At 65.1% G+C, this 20,606-nt stretch overlaps 2 protein-coding genes and 2 long non-coding RNA genes across 6 annotated transcripts in view; 2 read left to right on the forward strand and 2 right to left on the reverse strand.

Annotated features, from left to right (window-relative positions):
- Positions 1-6,542, reverse strand: part of LRRC71 (leucine rich repeat containing 71) — a 10,371-nt gene extending 3,829 nt beyond the window's left edge. The window contains 6 exon segments of the mRNA XM_029935943.1: positions 22-104; positions 1,768-1,845; positions 2,001-2,076; positions 2,216-2,341; positions 2,598-2,747; positions 6,193-6,542. Of these exon segments, the coding sequence (XP_029791803.1) occupies positions 22-104; positions 1,768-1,845; positions 2,001-2,076; positions 2,216-2,341; positions 2,598-2,747; positions 6,193-6,352 (673 nt within the window). The 5' untranslated portion in view covers positions 6,353-6,542.
- LOC115288541 lies at positions 6,471-9,004 on the forward strand. The gene is made up of 3 exons (XR_003907065.1): positions 6,471-6,591; positions 7,552-7,748; positions 8,667-9,004. It is a non-coding gene; the product is annotated as an uncharacterized LOC115288541 (long non-coding RNA).
- PEAR1 (platelet endothelial aggregation receptor 1) overlaps positions 8,124-20,606 on the reverse strand; it is a 17,180-nt gene continuing 4,697 nt past the window's right edge. Inside the window, exons 2-25 of the mRNA XM_029935942.1 lie at positions 19,492-19,670; positions 18,967-19,087; positions 17,587-17,734; positions 17,284-17,388; positions 16,915-17,015; positions 16,221-16,313; positions 15,755-15,998; positions 15,027-15,147; positions 14,715-14,851; positions 14,418-14,630; positions 14,014-14,188; positions 13,813-13,933; positions 12,648-12,811; positions 12,453-12,555; positions 12,164-12,310; positions 11,880-12,005; positions 10,862-10,990; positions 10,640-10,768; positions 10,302-10,514; positions 10,016-10,104; positions 9,776-9,899; positions 9,395-9,460; positions 9,046-9,297; positions 8,124-8,598 (exon numbers count right to left, since the gene is read on the reverse strand). Of these exons, the coding sequence (XP_029791802.1) occupies positions 8,447-8,598; positions 9,046-9,297; positions 9,395-9,460; positions 9,776-9,899; positions 10,016-10,104; positions 10,302-10,514; positions 10,640-10,768; positions 10,862-10,990; positions 11,880-12,005; positions 12,164-12,310; positions 12,453-12,555; positions 12,648-12,811; positions 13,813-13,933; positions 14,014-14,188; positions 14,418-14,630; positions 14,715-14,851; positions 15,027-15,147; positions 15,755-15,998; positions 16,221-16,313; positions 16,915-17,015; positions 17,284-17,388; positions 17,587-17,687 (3,105 nt within the window). The 5' untranslated portion in view covers positions 17,688-17,734; positions 18,967-19,087; positions 19,492-19,670 and the 3' untranslated portion in view covers positions 8,124-8,446. The remainder of the gene's footprint in view (positions 8,599-9,045; positions 9,298-9,394; positions 9,461-9,775; positions 9,900-10,015; positions 10,105-10,301; positions 10,515-10,639; positions 10,769-10,861; positions 10,991-11,879; positions 12,006-12,163; positions 12,311-12,452; positions 12,556-12,647; positions 12,812-13,812; positions 13,934-14,013; positions 14,189-14,417; positions 14,631-14,714; positions 14,852-15,026; positions 15,148-15,754; positions 15,999-16,220; positions 16,314-16,914; positions 17,016-17,283; positions 17,389-17,586; positions 17,735-18,966; positions 19,088-19,491; positions 19,671-20,606) is intronic.
- Positions 13,851-20,355, forward strand: LOC115288542. 3 transcript variants are annotated; one of them, XR_003907066.1, is made up of 3 exons: positions 13,851-13,894; positions 19,617-19,687; positions 20,296-20,355. It is a non-coding gene; the product is annotated as an uncharacterized LOC115288542 (long non-coding RNA). The 3 variants fall into 3 exon arrangements; XR_003907068.1 differs by lacking the exon at positions 13,851-13,894 and adding an exon at positions 16,438-16,512; XR_003907067.1 differs by lacking the exon at positions 13,851-13,894 and adding an exon at positions 18,827-18,957.

Raw genomic sequence — 20,606 nt, forward strand, 5'->3', positions numbered from 1 at the left:
GGGGGGAGCCCAAAGATGAGGAAAAGCAGCCTCACGTGCTGTCCGCGGCCATGAGCTTGTGATAGGACTGTTCGGGCAGCGGGTTGCCCTCGAGACACACCCTCCTGAGGACGGGGAGGGGGAATCTGAGAACCTGGAGGCACCGCTGAGGCCAGAGGAGGGAAGGGGTCCGACCGACGTGTGGGTCTCTGAGGAGCGGCTCGGAACCAGCCCGAGGATGGCCCTCCCGGGAGGGAAGTGGACGAGACCGTTCTCCAGACTGAAAATCCACAAGTGTCGGGGCGCCTGGGTAGCACACGCCCTCGACCTCCGCTCGGGTCTTGATCTCATAGTTGGTGAGCCGGAGCCCTGCCCCAGGCTGTGACGGTGTGGAGCCTGCTTGGGATTGCCCCTCCCCCACTGTGTACTTGCGTTCTCTCTCAAAATAAGTGAATATTAAAATATTTTTTAAATAAAAATCCACAAGTACAGCCACGTGAATGGGGTCCTTCGCCAGCGTGAGTGACCGGGTGGTGAGGTGGCCTCTGAGAGGATTTCAGGCCCCCCCTTCCTGGGTAGCCATGCCTAGTGTGGTCCTGCCTCACCCCCAAGGGGGCTGGACCCAGTGATTCCCTTCCTGCTGAATGGAATATGGCACAGAGAATGAGATGTCACTTCTAGGTCACAAAAGGACTATGGCCTTGTGCTGGGAGCTTGCTGGCACTCGCTGGGATCCCTGATGGCCGTGGGACATCCACACGCAGCCCCAGCGGACCCACTGGACACACACCCCCGACCCGGGCTGGGGGCACCCAGCTCACCCGCTCCCACGTCTGTCCCACAGAAACTGGGAAGCAATACACACTGGTGGCCTAAGCCGCCACATGAGAGGTAGTGCGTTCGCAGGCAGGTCGTGGTAACTGACACACGACCCCCCCCCCCCACGCATGGCTTCACTTTTCCAAGTCGATGCACATTGAACTAACGGCTAGAACTTTCTCTACTTAAAAGTTTTCTCCCACGACTATTATCAGGGGAGATTCATTACCTTTCCGGTTGACTCATCTTTCACCTGAAATTCATTACATTCATTTTAATTTATTTGCCCATGTGGATCTGCCTTTTGCGTCTTAACATGAATTCCATAGTTTCTAATTCCCAAGATGGAAACCAATCATGTGTCCTCACTGAGGAAGACACAGCCCCGCCCACCGGGAAGACCCGAGAGCCGGTGGGGACACTGAGGGTGTGTTCTGTGATGCCGGATAAACCAAGGGTGCGGGAGCCTGGAGGAGGTGGAGCCAAGTCCGCCCGGTGGACCACACTGGCAGTGACACCGCCTCCCACCGGCTTCGGCCGCCTCCCAGTCCTCCTCCGCAGCTCAGCACCGCCTCCTCCCGGCAGCCTTCCTGTCCCCCCGGCCGGCACCCCAGAAATGGCACTCCTTCTCCGCCCCCACTCCCTGCCCCGTGAGCCGCCACAGGGCAGGGTCTGTCCTAACCCTTCTCCCTCCCTCACTGATCCTGGAGAAGAGCCAACCCTCAGTCTGGGTGTTAAACTCCAGGCAGCCGGAGGGGTGAAAACCTCCAGGGTCGTGGGACGGGTGGAGAAAACAAAGTCCAGGCTCTTGAGGCACTGGTGTGGCAGCAAAGGGACCCCCTCCTTGTCACACGGGAGCTTCTAACCTCCCCCCTTCCACAGGGACGCCACCGCCACTCTCCTCCCCAAACTGCTCCCGGCCCACCGCCCACCCGGCCAGGACCCCCCGGGCGCCCTCCCCGCTCTGACCTGAGCGTGGGTGCGCAGAGAGGCAGCAAGGCGATGAAGGTGGTCAGGGTCGCGTCCGTCAGCCCCACCTTCCACAAGCTGGACTTGGGAGGTGCGGAAAGCCAGTGGAGCCTCACCCCCTCCCCGTGCATCCCCTCCAGCCACCCCTCCGTCTGGCGCCGCCTCCCACCTTTCCCGGGTCTTCCGCGCCCTGCGGTTCTAATCCCCAAGCCCGGCCCGCCGCGCGCCCTCACTTGATGGCCTGCAGCTGGCTGAGGGGCGGCAGACATTTAGAGAAGATGCCCAAGATCCGCTCCTCCACCTTCCAGCCTGTGGCAGCAAGAGGAGGGAGACAACTCAGGCCCGGGCCGGGGGGCAGGGGGCGGGGAACGGGACGGGGCGGGGGGGGGGCACGGGACGGGGGAGGGGCCGCGGGGCGGGACTCAGGACGGGCGGGGGCGGGGCTCACCGCGGATGTAGATTTCCTTCACCCACTTCTCCTCGGGATCCAGCTCCACCTGGATAGTGGGCCGGAAAAACACGTATTTGCTCTCCAGGCTGTTGAGGCTGCAAGACGCCGACAGGCGCTGATCGTCTGCAAGGCAGGGGTGCGAGGAACGGGGTGAGGAGGGAGGAAACAGAAGCGCCGGCCCGGGGGCGGCCCGAGGGCAGTACCCCCGGGTGTGGCCGGACCGGAGTCGCCGAGGGTTTGGGGAGGAAGGTGGGAGACCCGCCCACCTCCACACCCGACACTTGGAAGCCTCCCCTCGGCGCCACATCCCCTGCCCTGCGCCCCCGGGCGAAGGGAGGCCACCCCGGCAGGCCCCCCCAGGGGCTCCCCTGGCACTCACCCTGGAAGGGCTTTTCCGTCATCGAGGCGGAGGGGACGAAGGCCGGGTGCGGGCGAGGCCGGGGGACCACTTTGGGGAAGTCCGTGTAGCCCGAGCGCGTGCAGAGCTCGGCGAAGTCCGTCTCGAGGACCCCGGTGCACTGGTACTCCTCTGCGGGGCGGCAGGAGGTGAGGGCGGCCGGGCCCCGCCGCCGCCGGGGGGCAGCAGAGAGCAGCGGCGCCGGCGGGGACGCGCGGGGACCCTGCCTGGCGACGCTTCCCGGGCTCAGCCGCCCGGGGCTTGGAGCTTCACGGCAGCTGGGCGCCCCCCTCCTGGAAGACGTCCTTACAGCCATTTTTTAAACTAAGATGCATGGAAGAGACCCACGCTGGGGACACTTGAGAGCAAACAGCGGGAAATCCAGAGAAAAGGGGCTGCCGGGCGCCTCCTCTCTGCGCTGGGCGCTCCCCACCCCGGGAGGGGGGGGGGTGCCTTCACCTCCCACAGTGTCCCCAGCCTGGACTCCTCCCATGCCCCTTGTATGCTGGGACGGCCCAGGATCAGCCGGGGAAAGAAGCCCAGGCCTGACCGATGTGAGCGAAGGAAGGAAGCCAGGAGCAGCGCGCGCCCCGCCCCCCACGGACACCGAGCTCCAGCAGAGCCTCGGGCTTTTATTTACGCTGCAAACACATTTATGTCACTCGCTCCTGTCCCGCACTGTTGCAAATGCTTTAGAAATGCCAGTTCATTGAAGAGTTGCATTCATTCAGACCGATGTCCCCCCCCCCATCCTGAGGGCTATGCAAACCTGAGTGTTCGAGTCCCCAGGGACCCCAACTCTTTCCCGTATCCCCATGGGCATCCCAGGAGGAAGTGCTTCCTGGAGATGGGAAGGGCTGTCCCGGGCGCAGGGAAGAATCTGGAGGCCGAAGGGTTGCCCAGGTGCAAGCCTGCTCCTCCAAGTGCTGGGCAGCCTGGAGCCGGAGCCCCCACAGCACCATCGCTGGCTGGCCGCTGAGCTGGGGGGAACTTGCATGACTGACCTCAGGGAGCCTGCCCGGAGGCCTAGGCGGTCTGGGAGTGCAGGCGCTGAGCACAAGTGGGATCGAGACCGGGAAGTTTGAGGTTCTCGTGCGAGGCAGCTCCTCATGCGCCATCAGGGGGAACGGACGCACAAGATGCATTAGCTCGAGGGCCAAGGCGGGGAGAGGAGGCTCAGGCCCCGTGCACAGCCGCCTCCCCCATACCATCTGTTCCCCCTGCTGGGGGAGCCCCTCACCCCTTCCTCGCTTCACTCGCACCACCCTTCTCTACAAGAGATTCTCAAACCAGAACAACCTGGGCCCCCTCCCCAGAGACCCTGAGTCCAAGGGCCAGGTGGAGTCTGTGAATTTGCATTTCTAACAAACTAACTGCAAACCGCTGATGCCAAGGCCAGCGGCTTGAGGGCCTCTGCTCTGGAACTCGCGGCTCCGTGCCTGCGCTTCAGGCACCCTTTACCTGGTGGCCAGAGCAGCCACCTGGTGGCCCTGCTCGGCTCCCTCCGCACGCCTTCCTTACACTCTGCTGACCTTGCCTTGCACTTAAGAAACGGAAGCCCCCAGATGGGGTCCCCTCTATATCTCTAAACCTTCCTATGGCCGCCATCACTCTCTACCCCGCTGGAGCCCTGAGCCTCACATCTGCCCCGCCACTGCACCGTGTGGCCCGGCCCGGTATCCCTGGGTGCCCGTCACCCCCATTCGCTCCCACCTGTCGGCTGCTCCTCCCCTAATATCTCCAAGTGCTCCGCTCTTCCCTGCATATGCTCCGGGCTGCCTCAGAGGAACCTTTCTTCCCAAGGCCTTAAAAACACCCGGACAGGGGCGCCTGGGTTGACTGTCCGACTTCAGCGCAGGTCATGATTGTGTGGTTCGTGAGTTCAAGTCCTGTGTCGGGCTCTGTGCTGACAGCTCAGAGCCTGGAGCCTGCTTCGGATTCTGTGTCTCCCTCTCTTTCTGGCCTTCCCATGATCATGCTCTGTCTCTGTCTCTCAAGATAAATAAACGTTTAAAATAAACAAACAAACAAAACACCGGGACATCATGCTGCTCTTTCTCGAGTGCTCCCAGCCCAGAGACCTGGGAATCTTTCTTCCTTCACTCCCACCCCAGCCAAGACTCCACCAGTTCTAACTATTTCTGCTTGGGAACTGTTTTTCCAAGAAGCCTAACTCATTCTCCCTCATTGCTCTCTCTACTCCAACTACCATTGTCCCCCATAGGGACAGGTGACATGCCTGGTGATTCACCTCTCTGCCTCGTACTCTCCCCTTCCTCTCCACTGGTCATGCAGAGCGGTGGGGGGGAAGGGGGAGGGGCGACGCGACTAGGTTCATCCCTGTAAAACATCCTACATTGTCCTGTCTCTCCTGGAAAATGCCTTTTCTCCAATGCTCCCAGCTTCCCCACCCCCAGCCACCCTGGCCAGGAGACACCTGACCGACCGAGGTCTGACAATCAGTGCCGCCTCCCAAGTGGCTTCCCTGAGTCCAGGGACAGCAAGCCCCTGTCCCTCTCAAAGTGGATGGATTTGAATCAAGAAGTCTTCTGATAGGGGTGCCGGCTGGCTCAGTCGGTAGAGCATGTGCATCTCTTGATCTCGATGGGGATCATGAGTTTGAGCCCCACACTGGGTGCGGAGGCTAAAGAAAAAAAGCCTTCCAATAAATTTCCCTTTGTGGGTCATTCATGTGGCCTGGGGTTCTGTTATGTGCAACACACAGAGAGAGCCGCACACTTACTTGCACTTGGCCACTAGTTTTCCTCCCCAGAGAATGTAAATGGACCCTGGGCATCTCCATATCCAAAAAGTAATTGGGTTTTTTTGGTTTGTTTTTTGTTTTGTTTTTATTTTTGAGAGACAGAGACAGCGCAAGCAGGGGAGGGTCAGAGAGAGAGGGAGACACAGAATCTGAAGCAGGCTCCAGGCTCTGAGCTAGTCCAGGCTCTGAGCTAGGTGTCAGCACGAGCCCTACGCCGGGCTCGAACCCACCAACAGTGAGATCATGACCTGAGCCGCAGCTGGACGCTTACCCGACTGAGCCACCCAGGCGCCCCCCCAAAAAGTAATTGTTGAATGAATGAGTAAATAAAAGTCAACTCAAAGTCACCTCCTGGTAGGTCCCCCCACGGACCTGGTGTCCCCCCCCCCACCTTCTTACACATTGCATCACACCTTGTGGTATTTGTCAGCATCCCAGACCAGAGGGTGGATTCTCTAGGATCAAGTTCCATTCCATCTGTGCCAAGCTGACTTTCAAGAGCTGGGCTGCGAGTACTGTAAGTGTATGCCCAGACGGAGCACAGCGCCGGGCACAGGGGTGCACAGTGCACGCTTGTGGGATCAACAGAGGAAAGCGCAGTTTACGAAACACCTGCCCGCCGCCAGCCCCCTTGCTCCTCACACGTCCGTACTACAGAGAAGAAAGGTGCCAGGGCCACACACCTAACAAGGGTCACCACGCAGAAGAGCCGTGGCGCGCGCCAGGAGCTGGTGACACGCGGCGTGCCCACGGCCGGAGTTCCCGGCGACCTCCGGCGCCGCGCCCGCACAGCCAGCACGCCCGCCCGCCTACCGGGGTTCCTGGACTCCTCCTCGCCCACCGGCGGCAGGGCGGCGGCCGACTTCTCCTTGGCCCCGCGATCCCCCTTCTTGCTCGCTGTGCCGGACGACTTCTGGGTCCCGGGACGCGGGGCCCTGGGGGAGGCGCCGGGCGTACTCGCCTCGCCCGACATGCCGGCGCCGTCCGCAGCGGCCCTGGGACGGCCCACGCGGCGCGGAGGCGAGACGGACTCTGTGGGACTCGCCCTGGGGGGGGACCGGACCAGGGGTCTCTATTCTGGGGCCACCGCCCAGCCGCGCCCGCAGCGGCGCAGCCTCCGCGTCCCTCTCCACGGCAACGCACTCGGCGGGCTGGAGCAACAGTTAGAGCCGCAGGCGTGGGGAGCTGGGGGCGGGACCAAGGGGCGTCCACGTGAGTGGGCGGGGACGGGGCGGGGCGAGTCCCGGGGCGGGGCCCGGGCAGGCTAGAACAGTCTCAGCCTCGGGCTGGGAAGCCGAGGGGCGGGACCAAAGAGTTGCGCGGCTGGAGGGGCGGGACCCGCGGGAGGAACAGTCACAGCGGCGGGCGGGAGAATTGGGGGGGTGGAGCCTAGGACTGAGCGCGAGGGGTGGGGAGAGCTGGGGCCGGGGCGGGGCGGAGGTGGGCCGGGCCGTTGTGGGCGGGGCCTGAGGTCATGATGGGCGGGGACGGGGCCCGGGGCTAATCCAGTCACCTTGGAAGCTGTGTCCCGGAGAGAGCAGGGGATGGTGGCAGTGGGAGATTCTAGGAAGGGAGGGTCGGGCGGGGGCAGACCCACTTTCCGCCCTCCAACCCTGTCAGGAGAGGGCTCCTGATGGAAAAGGCGTGGTGCTGGGTTTTTATTCCCGACTCCCCTGTAGTTGGTCTCTGGCGGTGTGGGCAGCTAGTTGATCAGCTAACGAGGTAGCGAGGCGGAACTCGCTTCTCAGAAATCTTGGATTCAAAGTCCTCAGGTCGTTTAGCCCCCGTGGTTCCACAGCGCTGGCCCCTTGTGAGCCTCTCCTCTCCCGGCTTCTTTCTTGGCACCAGCTCCGCAGCCCACTCAGCTCTGCTCCCCAGTGCGGCTCCCAGCATCTCCCCGCCTGGGAGCCTTGGCCCTAAGCCCCTGTCTTCCAGGAAGCCCCTGACATGTGCGGTCCCTCAGCTCAGAGCACGCAGCTCACCGGCTGCCTATTACTGGCACTTATCACTGGTGCTTTCAGCTCACTCAGCCTTTGGGGAACATTTATTGAGTGCCTACTGAATGCCGAGGGAAACTGAAGATGAGCTCATTACGTGATCCCTGCCTTCAGGAAACCTAGGGTCCGGTGGGAGAGGCAGAGATTAATCAAATGATCCCACAACATATTACAGGGAGAGCTGGCAGCCTGAGGGCCTTCTGCAGGTATCCAGTGGATGAACCCAGCCCCCATCAGTGCCAGGCAAGAGAGGGGACCAAGAGAGGCTCTTCCCTGAGGACCGGATGGGAGGGACAAGTGGCATCTGACAGGTGACGGGAAGAGAAAAGCACCAGATGTGCAAAGCCCCCGTGCTAGGAAAAAGCGTGGCTGGTAGGTGGACCTAGAGCCCAGGGTGACTGGGACAGAGTGACAGTGAATACAGTTCAAGGTGAGGCTGAGGAGACAGGTCAGGCCAGCACAGCCCCTAAGGCCTGTGACAGTGTTGTCTCTGGCTCAAGGGCCACGGGGCACCCATGAGGACTCCCCCACGTGTAACCTAACCACCATCTGTTCTGAGCAGCTGGTTGGAACAGGTGCTAGGTGAATGCAAGGAGGCCAGTTAGGCCGTCAATAGAGGTCACTGGGTCTGGGCTGCCACTCAACTACCTAGTGCGTGCCCCAGACAGGGGTGTGTGCCTGGAGGCCCTCTGCACGCGCGCATGCGCGCGCACACACCCCGGAAGAGCACAGAAAAGGAACCCAATATACATTTTTGACATTAATCTGACATCAGAGTTTTCTAACAACTTTCAACCCACCAGTTTATGTACAAAGGCCCTGGGGCCTTGGGGGAGCAGCAGGTTGGAAAATGTACAAAAGGGAAGGCAGGCCGCCCGATGACCAGCGTCTCCCATGATGGACCCTGGGAGCCAGACCCGGTCTCCCCGACATTCACTTCCTCTGTTAGTCGTGTTCCTGTTCGCGTTCACGGCCCGCCGGTCCTGTCCCCGCGGCTGGCAGGCTACAGCAGGCTCTGCCCCCAGCCCTGGGCAGCGAAGGACGCTGGCTCCTGCACGCCACCCGAGCCCTCAGCGGTCCTGGCGCCGAGCTGGGGGTGACGGGGGGTGCCGTACTGGAGGCAAGTCATAGTGTCCGGGGATGTGGCTGTTCTTCGGGGAGTCGTAGTGGCCGGGGGGCAGGCCCGGAGGCGGTGGGGGCTGGGAGGCCACAGAGTCTCCATCTGCGGGCAGAGAAGGCACCAGATGGGAGGTGGCTCCTCCCTCCTCCCCCCTCTCCTCCCCTCCACAGCCTCTCCTGCCCACAGACAGACGGACGGCATCAGTTTGTATAGCTCTTCCGCCACCATCGAGGGAGGCCACCTTGACCTGCCCACTTCGCAGGAGAGGAGGACACTTTGTCACCAACCTTGTTCCCTCATATCCAGGTATCAAGGCCACAAGTCAGGTGCTGTCGGACCATTTCAAACCCTCAGCCCTGTGAGGCAGGCCATCCCTCACAGGCTCTCAGCAGCAACGTGACGTCCCAGACGGCGTGCCCGTGTGACCCCAGCCTGGCCCAGAGTCCATGCTCTTGGTGCTGCCCCGCGCCCCGCTCTGTGCCCGCACCCCGCGCCACCCCCTCTCCTGGTTCCCTGTACCCCCTGCCCCAACCAAGCAGGGGGACTCACCACCATAGGTCAGAGGGCTGGGCTGCTCATAGGTGCCACTGTCTCTCTGCGACTGGGGCTGTCGCCACCTCTGGCTGTCCCGGAGCGGAGGGGGCTGCCTGGGGGGAGACCCTGAGGGGGGGCCTTTCATCTCCACATAGCTGCTCTCCCGCAGGCCCCCCAGGAGGCCAGGCAGGTCCCGGATGGTAGCATAGGGGTTTTCGCTGCTCAGGGAAGCGATGCTGGCCCCCAGCCCCTCTTCGGAGATTGGCCCTAAGGAGAGGGGAGGGGGTCAGGCTTTGTGGGGTTGCTCCCCCACAGAGCCTGACCCTCCCCCTGCTTGGCCTCCTCCCTCACCCCTGCGCCATACCTTTACTGGAGAACGGGCCTGGGCGGTCGCTGCTCCGGTAGCTGGGGCTGTAGCTCAGGCGGCCACCTGAGGAGGGGAGAGGGAGGTGGTGAGCAGTCAGACCCTGCTCTCCTCCCCGGGCCCCTGCCTGTCCCGGAACCGGGGCCCAGAGCCCTTCTGCGCACACACAGGCTCAGAGGGAGCGGGATCCTGGGTCACACAAGGCCACCTCCCCAGAGGCCTTGGCCTCCAGGCCTCTACCTCATCCAGAGGCCCTGCAGGGGGGCTCCTGGCCCCAGGGCCCCCGCCCCTGTCCAGAGGCCCTGCAGGGGGCTCCCGGCCCCAGGACCCCTACCCCTGTCCAGAGGCCCTGCAGGGGGCTCCCGGCCCCAGGACCCCTACCCCTGTCCAGAGGCTCCCAGCGTCGCTTCCAGTCAGCAGGAAGGGTGCTGTGGTCACCCTGCCCGTGCGCTCCCCCCGGCCGCTCAGGGACCTGGAGGCTGGCAAAGAGCTGACTGCCTGGAACCTGGTGGGGGAGGGGAGGAGTAGGGAGAGGAGGCACATGAGGATGGAGCTTTCCGGAGACCCAGGTCTGTGCACCCCACCCCTCACCGCAGTGCACCCCGCCCCCCCAGCACTGACCTTGTTAGGGGGCGGGGGCTTCGGGGAGCACTGTGACAGCGTGTGGTAGCTGGGGTTGGAGTAGTAGTGGCTGTAGCTCGGAGGGACATCTGCACCAACAGACAAGGCACCTGGTGACCTGGCCGGTCAGAAAGGGGCCCGGGCCCAAGACAGGGGCTCTGTCCCAGCTGATCTGACCTCTCTTCTCCCCTCCAACACCCTGCTTCACCTCTTCCAGATCCAGGGAGGACACGGGAGCCCACGCACCAGCCCCCAACGCATGCCCCCCGCCCGCGGGCCAGCTCACCTGGCATGACGTACTCAGAGCCATCCAGCCGCCCGCTGCTGTAGGCCACCGCCAGGTGCTGGTGCTCCTTGCCTTTCTGCCAGTGGCGATAGCCAAGGAACAGCGCGAGCAGAGCAACCACCAGGGACCCCAGCACTGCGATGCCGATCACGGCCCCCAGCGAGTTGTAGGCCACTGGAGAGGTGGGCATCATGGTGAAGGGCTCCTGGCTTCCTGGGGGAACGGGGCGGCCCCTCAGCATGGCGCCTTGGCTCTGCCGGTGAGCTTGGGGTGCAGCATAGGACAGGCCCGGGGTGAAGGGGGCATATGAGGGGCCCCTGGTCCTGAGGAGAACTCACCAATCCTGCAGGGGGCGCCACTGTGCCCTGGGGGACACACACAAGCTCCCGTCTCCGGGTGGCACCTCTCTCCAGGACCACACTGGCATGCTTGGGAGCAGTTGGCCCCGAACATCCCCAGAGAGCAGCCTGGGGGAAAGGCGAGGGGGCGGTAGGGGGTGAGGGGCCCAGATCTGCAGTGTCCTCCTTCGGGGCGGGGCAGGAGTCCCCTTCTCTTGGTACCTTCCACGCAGAGGTGTCCAGTCCAGCCTGGGGGGCAGAGACAGCTCCCATCCTGGGGGTGGCAGGTCCCCCCGTGGCGGCACTGGCAGGGCTGGGCACAGTTGAGTCCCCAGTGCCCTAGAGGGCACGCTGCAGGAGACAAGGTGGCTGTCTGGTGGGGCAGGGCCACCCCCGTCTGGATGGACCCTCAGCCCCAGCATCGCTGAAATCTTCTTAGCCTCGGTCTCCCTGGGACACCAGGCTCTTGAACCACAACTGCACACCAATGACCACACAGGCTTATCACATGCCCAGCTGCCTACTGGAGCCTGCGCTTGGCTATCTAATAGCCATTTCAGAATCTCGTGGCCAGGGCCAGACAACCAAAGGTTTCCAAATTACCCCGCATTGCTTAGCTCTGGAATCTTTTTGACCCTTTTATTGTAAGAGAGAAGTAAACATCCACACCATCTGAGGTACAACTTTTGTGTGTCTGACGCTAGCAAATAATCTAATGATACCCGTGGCCGCATTCTAAGGGAAGCCCTGGATCATGCCCCTCAACCACCGCCCAGCCTGTACCCAGCCTTTTTTGGGACCATGGCTCCTCATTTCCTGTTTTCAACGCTTCTTGTGCTTGGTTTATGGGACTAAACTTTTCTGTGATGTTCTTTACATATTTATGTGCTGGGAGCCACATACAAATAGATACAAACTGAAAAGTGCAGAAGGAAAAACAGCACGTGTCCAGAACCAGGCTTGGGGTGCCCCCCGTGCCTGGAGGAGTAATGCCCTCCCCAGGCGTCCGTGCAGAAGGGCGCGCGTTGTCCTCCCGACCAGTCCCCTGCTGCGCCCTGAGCACTGGAGCAGGACCCAGCATGGAGGTGACACCCGCTGAACATGTGCTTGCATCGCTCAGGTACATTACTGAATGGAGCGGGTGCAGAGGCCTTTACGCCCAGCAGCAGGGCACAGGAGCCTCCGGGCTCACCCTGCCTCTCACACACACAGGCGCTCACACACACGGGCCAGCACGTACACTGGGAGCAATCAGGGCCTGTCCAGCCGGCCAGACAGTAGCAGGTCCCGTTCGAGGGATGGCAGGAGGAGTGGTTAGCACACTTGCAGGGCACACAGCGTTTGCCATAGCGGCCAGGCTGGCAGGCTGCGGGAGAAAGGGTGGCAGTGACTGCGGGCAGGGGCGAGCCCTCAGTCGGCCCTTGACCCCACTATCTCCCTCCCTCCTTCCCACTGGAGGGGGGGCTTCCGACATCTGACCCCGCGCCCTGCTGCTGGCAGCTGGGGGAAGGGAGGGAGCCTCACATCGCTGGCAGGAGGGGCCCCGGAACCCAGGTGCGCACACGCAGTTGCCATTTTCAGCGATGCAGGTGCCCCCATTCTTGCAGGAGCAGGTGTTACTGCAGTTCGCCCCCCAGAAGCCCTCAGGGCACGGCAAGTGGCAGCGGGGGCCTGTGGCAGAGAAGCGTAGGGTGAGCCCAGCCTGGCCTCCCCTGCTGCTGCCAGAGAGAGGCTCTTCGGGACACATTTCCTGCAGGATACATCCCCAACTCTGCTGCGGGCCGGAGGGCCCCCAGACACCTAGAATGCTCACCCGTCCAGCCAGCCTGGCACTGGCAGCGTCCGTGAACAGGGTCACAGCCGTCAGCGTGGTCACAGTTACAGCGACTGGCACAGCCTTCACCAAACTGTCCTTTCTTGGAGAGGGAGCGGGGGCAGGCCAATCAGCTGGCAGGGGGAAGGCTGTGACCCACCATCCCCCTGGGCAGATGGACTGTTGAGCACTTACCGGGCACGGGAGTTGGCAGTGGGCCCCCTGCCACCCAGGGGTGCAGGTACAGGCCCCGGTCTGGGGGCTGCAGGCTGCTGCATGGGCACACTGGCAGCTGGCGTTGCAGCCGAAGCCCCAGGTTCCAGGCGAGCAGGGCACAGAGCAGTTACCAGGCTGCCAACCTGCAAGAGGGGCCCTGCAGGTATGCTCCCAGGCCAGCACACACGGGGCCTCAACCATGCCAGGCTCTGGGCTACCAGCTGGGGTGGGCTGGGAGCGCTCCACACGGGAGACAAGCATAATCACTGGTAGAAGCCGGACAGGGGCCAAGCGGGGGGCTGAGCGGCTGCTGGCGGCACACTGCTCCCTTCTGGGGCCTTTTCTGCAGAACGGGGGCGTTGGCCAGGATCCAAGAGCTTACACACCCCACCAGGTAACTAAATGAGTGACGCCAGTGGGACTCAGATCTTGTGTCACACTATAGGGAGGGGTGGAGACTGCAGACTGGGGGGTGGTTAAACATAACAGAGGACCGCCCAAATAAAACACATCCGTGTCAGAATCCAGCCTAAAGGGGGCTAACGGGCCGCCTGGGTAGGTCTCAGAAGCCCCTCCTGGCCCTGCCACCGTGCGATTCTAGATGACGGAGGGTGAGGAATGCTCGCCAAGAGGCGCCTTCTGGCCTGGGCCTTTAAGCACAAGCAGGATTTTTGTGGTTGAAAAGTAAAGTGGATATTCCAGGAAGGAAGTAGCCTGGCTACTTTCCCACTGTCCAGCTGCTGCCCAGGCACCCCGCCCTCACCCAGCCGCCCCGCGCCCGCCCCCGCCCTGGGCCCGCCTTCTCTCCCGTGAGCCCGCCCCTGCCCTGGGCCCTCCCCTGCCCTGGGTCCGCCTTCTCCCCCATGAGCCGCCCCTGCCCTGGGCCCGCCTTTTTTCCCGTGGGCCCGCCCCTGCCCTGGGCCCGCCCCTGCCCTGGGTCCGCTTTCTCCCCCATGACCCCGCCCCCGCCCTGGGCCCGCCTTCTCTCCCGTGGGCCCGCCCCCGCCCTGGGCCAGCCCCTGCCCTGGGTCCGCCTTCACCCCCATGAGTCCGCCCCTGCCCTGGGCCCGCCCCCGCCCTGGGCCCGCCTTCTCCCCTTGGGCCCGCCCCCACGTCGCCCCTCCCCGGAGACCCACGCCCTCACCCTCCTTGCAGACGCAGGCGCCGTCGATAGGCGAGCAGGTCAGGGCGTTGTGGCAGGAGCAGCGGGCGGAGCAGTTGACTCCGTAAGTGTCAGGGGGGCAGAGGCTGGCGCAGTGCGGGCCCTGGAAGCCGGGGCAGACTGTGAGGGGGCGGCCCGACTCCCCCGCCCCGCGCCCCGGGACCCCTGCGGGCCGCGCCTCACCGTGTAGCCGGGCGCACAGCGGCACCGGCCGCTGTCGGGCAGGCACACGCCGCCGTGCAGGCAGAGGCAGTGCTCCTGGCAGCCGGGCCCGTGCGTGTCCTGCGGGCAGCTCTCGTTGCAGTGCAAGCCGGCCCAGCCCGGCAGGCACGCGCACTCCCCGCTCATCGGGTGGCAGCTGCGGCGGGAGGGGGCGGCGCCGTCAGAGCAGGAGCTGGGGTCCGCGCCCGACTCCCCGGCCCCTCCGTGCAGCGCGCGCCCAGCTTCGGGGAACCGGGACCAAAAGGGGGCGTTCCGAGCGCACCCCCGCCCCCGTCCCCGAGGCCCCTCCCTCTCCCTTCTGTGACATCTGTCCTGCCCTTGGACGTGGTCTGCCCCGGCCCCGCGCGGGGGCCCCTGCGGCGCACCTGAGGCTGTGCTCCGGGTCGCAGGCGCAGGGCTCCTGGCAGCTGAGGCCATAGCGGCCGTCGGGGCACAGGCGCTCGGTGCAGCGGTCCCCGGTGAAGCCGTGCTCGCACAGACACGCGCCGTTGGCCGGGAAGCAGCGGGCGCCGGGCGCGCAGTCGCACGTCTCCGCGCAGTCCTGCCCGAAGCTGCCCACGGGGCACTCCTCACGGCACCTGGGCGCCCGCCGAATGAGCCTGGCGGCGCCCAGTCCCGCCCCGCCCTGCCCCCACCCGCCCGCCCGCGCCAAAGCTACTCACCGATCCCCAGTGTAGCCCGGAGCGCAGCGACACTGCCCAGTGAAGCGGTCGCACAGGCCACCATTGTGACAGCGACACTCTTGGGAGCAGTTGGGTCCGTGGAAGCCCTCCAGGCAAGGCAGGGAGCAGATGGTGCCCTGGAAAGGCAGAAGGCAGACGGAGCCTCGGGTGCCCGGCCCCTCCCCCTGGGTACAGCACCCCTTGGTACCCCCATACTTCAAATCTCTGCGGGGTCCCCAGAGCCCACCCTTCTCCCACATCCTACTCGCAGCCCTACCGAGAACCCCCATGGCCCCGCCCCAGCCTTCCTACCGTCCAGCCCGGTGGGCAGCTGCAGGAGCCCTGGGAGGCCTGGAAGACGCCCCCGTTGTGGCAAGGATCGGTGCTGGGGCAGAAGAAGCCGGCAGTGCCCAGGTCACAGGACACCTCACAGCTGCCCGGCAAAGCGGCGGATCAGCGCGCGGACCAGCAGCCCGCGCCCCCGCTCCCCTCCCCTCCCGGGCTGCCCGCCTGCGCACTTCTCCCGGGCAAGTCCTGAGCCCCGGGCTCAGGGAGGCGTCCACCCTGCTGGTCCCTGCTGGGGACTGCAAGGGTCAGAAAGCAAAGATCTCCAGGACCAGAGATGGTGGGGACAGCCAGCACCACCAGATGGGGTAGGAGAGCCTGTGCACCCTCCCCCTCCCCCCGCACCTCTGCCTCTGCTGGGGGGACGCTTCTGCCCTGGGACTCCCGGGCTCCTCTGCAAGGCTGGACCCTCGACCTCTACGTCGTGCACGTCCCCCCAGTCTGCCTGCAGCTCCTTCTGAGAGGCCGCCCCGGGACCCTGTGCAGCCGCACTTCACCCATGTTCACACACATGCAGACTCGTGTCCTCTTCACGGCGGCCTCGCAGGTGGAGGACACAGACAGGGCGTCCACGAGCTGCTCAGGGTCCCTCACAGCGGAGGCATGGCTGGGCCTCTCCACCCCATCCCGTCCTGAGTCCCCTCGGGTCCCCGTGTGTGGCCCATAGGGTCTGGTGTCTGCGACCCATCATGCACCTGGGCCCAGTTCTCTCTGGGGGGCAGAAGCAGGCTCCAGTCCGGGGGTCACAGGGTGCCCCGTGGCACTGGCAGCGGAACTGGCAGGCGGGACCGTACTGGCCAGAGGGGCAGGGCTCGAGGCAGTGAGGGGGCTGCAGGCCGGAGGGACAGGAGCAGGCTCCGCTCTTGGGGTCACAGGAGCTGCTGTTGCCGCAGGGACAGGGCTTGTCGCACTGCGGCCCCCACACTCCTGGGGCGCACCCTGGGGGAGGGGAGGGTAGAAGGGAGTCACCAGGGATTCACCCCTCCCGCAGTCCCCGGCTCTGTCTCCCAGCCCCCCACACCCGTGCCCTGTAGCACCCCCCCCAAAAGGGCAGCGGCTGCTGTGGGGCTCTCCTGGGTGACTGTCCCGGGGCCTGAGCACCTGTGGGCGGAGGGAGGGCGCTGCCCGGGGTCCTGTGACCTGCAGTCACCAGTTACTCACCACTGGAGCAGTCGTCACCCCTCCAGTCCTGCACGCACTGGCACTGGTTGGGTGCCACACAGCGGCCATGGACGCACTCCTGGTCACAGAGCGCTGGGGCAGAGACCAGGAGTGAGCCGTGCTTCCCTGCCCCCACCCAGCCCTCTTCCTCTGCCCTGGCGAGGGGGGCGGGGGCTGACACTCCCCAGAAGCACTGGCACTTCTGCCTCTGGGACCCAGAAGACGGAGGGCCAGCCCCTCTCTCTGTGACATTCTCCAAGCACCTTGTTGGGAAAAGGGACGGGCTCCTCAGGTAGGGAGCAAACGCGGACGCTGTGCAGAGGGGTGGGCGTGGGTCAGGCAGGACTGAGGTGGGGGCAGAGAGGCAGGGCCGGCTCCAGTCAGGGGTTTGGAGTACAGGGGTGCAGGGGAGACTGGGCAGTGACAAGTCAGAGACAGACAGCAACAAGCAGACAGGGATAAGAAAAGCTGGGGATGGACCCCAACCCACAGGGACAGACACAGGCAGCCCAGAGACAGAGGCACAGAGAGGGGCTATGCCAGGACTCAGAGAGAAGGGGCAGGAGAAACCTGGGATTAGCTGGAGACACAGGGAGCAAGGGTCAGCTGCTGTCCCGGGGACACACCAGGGACAGGCGGGAGGGACAAGGAAGGGGGGCCAGGCCCTCGCACCCCGCAGCCCCCCAGGACTCACGGACACAAATGCCACTGCTCTCATAGAAGCCCCGGCAGCACTGCAGACGCTTCCGGTGGTCTGTCCTCACCACTTGGCGGTACACGGTCCTGTAGACAACCCTGGTGGAGACGCGAGGCACCCTCAGCCCCCAGCCTGGTGTGCCGGGGGGCACTGCTGCCACCCTGGGCTGGGGGGGCACAGGAGCATTCCCTCCCTGCCCCTACCCAGCCCCACGGCGCGCCCCACGCCAGCCTCCCCAAACCACACCTCGATGCTTCCTCTGCGCGGCAGAGTCTCCGAGGAGAGAACGAGGGCGTGCGGGGCCAGGCCCGGCCAGGCCGCGCTCAGGCGGCGCTCTGCCCGCGGCGGGGTGGGGCGGGCACTCACGTGGGCCGGGGGCAGGTGCGGGGGCTCTCCCAGGGCCGGTCACAGGGCTCCGAAGGGAGCAGGCTGAAGGGGCGGGAGTGGGACTCCTTGGTGGTGGTGGTGAAGCTGCAGGACAGGACGGGGCGGGGTCAGAGCCGGAGCTGAGGGGGGGGCGCTCAGGACGGGGTGGGATTAAGGGGGAGGCTTGGGGGGATCAGAGAGAGCAGAACCAGGAGGGAGGGGAGAGCTGGAGAGAGGCAGGGAGTCTGGGAGGAGAGGAAGAGGGGACGGGGGGGGGGAGGGCGGGCAGCAGGCGCCCCTCACCTTTCCCAGAAGCTGCAGGTGTTGGGGTCATTGGGGTTGAGGGCTCCAGCCAGCCGCAGGCCCAGGCCCAGGAGAAGGAGGGCGCTCAGAGCTGGTGACATCGAAGAGGCCAGGTGCAGAACAGGGCACGGGCACCGCAGCCACCAGCCTGGAGGAGGAAGTGTCCGCAGAGACGGCTGTTTCTGGCCCCCAGCCTGCTCTTCCCCTCACCCCTCCTCCTCTGCAGACTGCCCCCATCCCTCCCAGCACGACTCACTCACACACACCAGGGCCTCTTCCCGAGGGTGGGGGTTTGGGGGGGGGCGGTGACCTCTAGACGCGGGGATCCTGCCTCGGAGCCCCAGCCCGGGGCCCTTTGGCTTTGGTACCAGGTGTGAGACCTGGGCCAGTGGGCAAGTCGTGGGGGAGACCTGAGCCCAGCGGGGGTGGGGGGAAGAACTGCAGCCACAGGTCCTTAACGATGGGTCCGATGCATCAATCCACCGGCTGCCTCAAGTAGGGACCTTCGTCACATGCAGCCCAAACCACCAGGGCCTAGTTGAGAGCAGCAGCCAGGAGGGGTGGGGCCAGGTGGCTGGAGGAGCCCTCCTAACCCCTGGTGTGCGGCCCGGCTCACTGGTCTCTACCCAACTTCCCGCTCACAGACCAGTCAGGCTCCGGGAATTACTTACGCGGCGGACATGGGCCAGCACCACAGACCAGGGCAGCCCCATGCGCACCCCCCAGAGGTGCTAGATCAGTGCACCTCAGGACCCGGCCCCGGGGTTCCTGCCCGAGGAGGTCCCCACCCTGGCCTCAGCCGGGAGGAAGCCATCCACCCCCCCCACCCCCCCGCCCAGCCATCTGGAAATCATTCCTCTCCACCCCCTCTGCCCAGCCTCGCCCGGTGGGTGGGAAGCAGGTCAGGACCCCGTTCTGGCTCCGAAGCTGGGAGGGGCTGTGCTCCCGAGTGCCCACCCCCACGCTCGGCTCTGGATTCTGGGTTCGGTGTTCCTACCACTGGTGCTGGCTCCCTGAGGCGCCCACATCTGCTTATAATTTTCCCGAGAAGAGAGAAAGGTCGTGATTGCTGGCCCCTCACCCCCCTGAGTATCTCTGGAATGCCTGCCGCCTGGCCCCACCCCACGCCCCCCACCCACACACCCCCAGGGTCCCTGGGGCAGCGCTGCAGCCCTCCAGGTCTGAGTAGAGAAGTGCTCCCTGATTTAACCCCATGTTCCCCTGTCTCTGCTTCCGCCCCAGAGCCGCCTCCGGCTGCCTCACCCCCCACCCCGGCTCTGGCCCGTGGGCTTTCCCCTCTGTGGTCCTCTGGCTGTGGCCCTGTCACTGCTCCCCCGGCACAGGTCCACCCCCGCCGTGCTCAGTCCTCCGGTAACTCACCAGGCCCCTGTGGTCTGCAGCCTGAGAAACAGCTGACCCTGCGCAGGGTGGCTGGGCGCCGGCCGGGGGGCCTGGGGGGCCAGGGAGCGGCCTGGGGGATCCCAGCACTCAGGATACGAGCCTGAAAACAGGAAATAGAGCCTGGCTAGAATGTCTGATGTGGGGGAGGGGAGCAGGGTCACGGGCTCCCTCCCCCAGACACCCTGAACTCAGAAGGTGGGGTGCAGGGGCCAGGGCCAGAAGCCTCTCTCTGTTAGCTCGCCTCTGAGCTGAGCACCGTGGCCCCTCTGAGGGGCTGCGGGGGAGACAGCCTGTCCTCGGCGAGCCCGGCCAGTCAGAAGGGTCCTTCAGATGGTCCCCGGTCTGTCTGCCCCAGGGCACCCCCCACATCGTCCCTTCTCCTGCCACCCCCAGACGACCCTGCCCTGCACTGGCACCTTCCCAGGTCCAGGACCCACCTCCAGGGCCATCGGCTCCCAGCTGACCCCCCCCCCCGCCCTCCCTTGGTAGGGCCCGGCCTCTCACCCCAAGGTATGCACCGCGCTGCTCTCTCCCTGCACCCGCACTGTCCTCACACCGGGGCCCGGGGCTCGGTCTGGATTCATATCATCACCCTGGCCCCTGGGTGAGCCTCACGTCCTGCTTCACAGGGGCCCCCTCTCCCGGATCTGCCGCCAGAGCTCAAGGCTGCAGCGGGACAAACTCTGTGGAGACAGGCCAGGTCAGAGCCCCGCGGGCGCTCGCGGCCCCCAGACCAACTTCTAGAGGAAACGGTTCACCCCAGGGCTTCAGAGTTGGGCAGGGGGGCGTGAGGAGGGCTTGGCTCTGACATCCAGAGATTAGCTGGCTGGAGGGGTGGGGGCGACAGTCTTCCCAGAGGACCTGGAGCCCGGATGTGAGGAGGCCCCAGCTGGTCAGTGGTGGGGGGACTGGAAGCCGGGGTGGGGGTTGGGGTCCACCCCCAGTGGGTGGTCCGCAGGGAGGAAGAGGGTCTGGCCAGAGGGACCTCAGCCCCTGAGGAGGGAAGGAACGCAGGCCTGACCAGGAGCCCAGGGCCCCAGCCTGGCCCCCCAGCTTGTTCCCGTCAGAGACTTTGTCCCTGAGGGGCTGGGGAAACTGAGGCCCTGGTCTGTCCTTCCCTAACATCCCCGGGCCCTCCAGCACCGGGGCCTGGGTGCCTGCACACACCCTCCAGGGGCTTAAATCAGACAGCTCTGGCTCCCTGTCCTGGCCCGTCCTGCCCCAGGTCCACAGTGTGCCCGGAGGGTGCCCCCTTCCCCCTCCCTGTAGGCCCCCGCCTGCTGCCTCACAAGGAGGCGTCATTTACAGGGAGGAGAAAGGTAGGAGCTGCGGAAATGCTCCTCGGCAGGTGTGTGCTCCCTCTACAGGTGAGGACACGCACGGTAATTCCCCCCACCCGGCCACACTGACAGCAGGGACGCAACCCAGATCGGGACAGCCTCCGCCCACTTCCCAGGGCCTCGGTGTCCCGGGTAACAGCCTCAGTTATGCAGAGGGGGAGGCAGAGGAGGGAGGGGGAGGGGTAGAGGAGGGAGGCGGAGCGGGTGGACTGGGGGTGGGGCGGGGAGGGGGAGGAAGGGGGAGGAGCGGGCGGGGGCGGGGTGAGGGGGGAGGGGGGC

The sequence above is a fragment of the Suricata suricatta genome, chromosome 3 (genome assembly GCF_006229205.1).
Source record: "Suricata suricatta isolate VVHF042 chromosome 3, meerkat_22Aug2017_6uvM2_HiC, whole genome shotgun sequence".
NCBI classification, from domain to species: Eukaryota; Metazoa; Chordata; class Mammalia; order Carnivora; family Herpestidae; genus Suricata; species Suricata suricatta.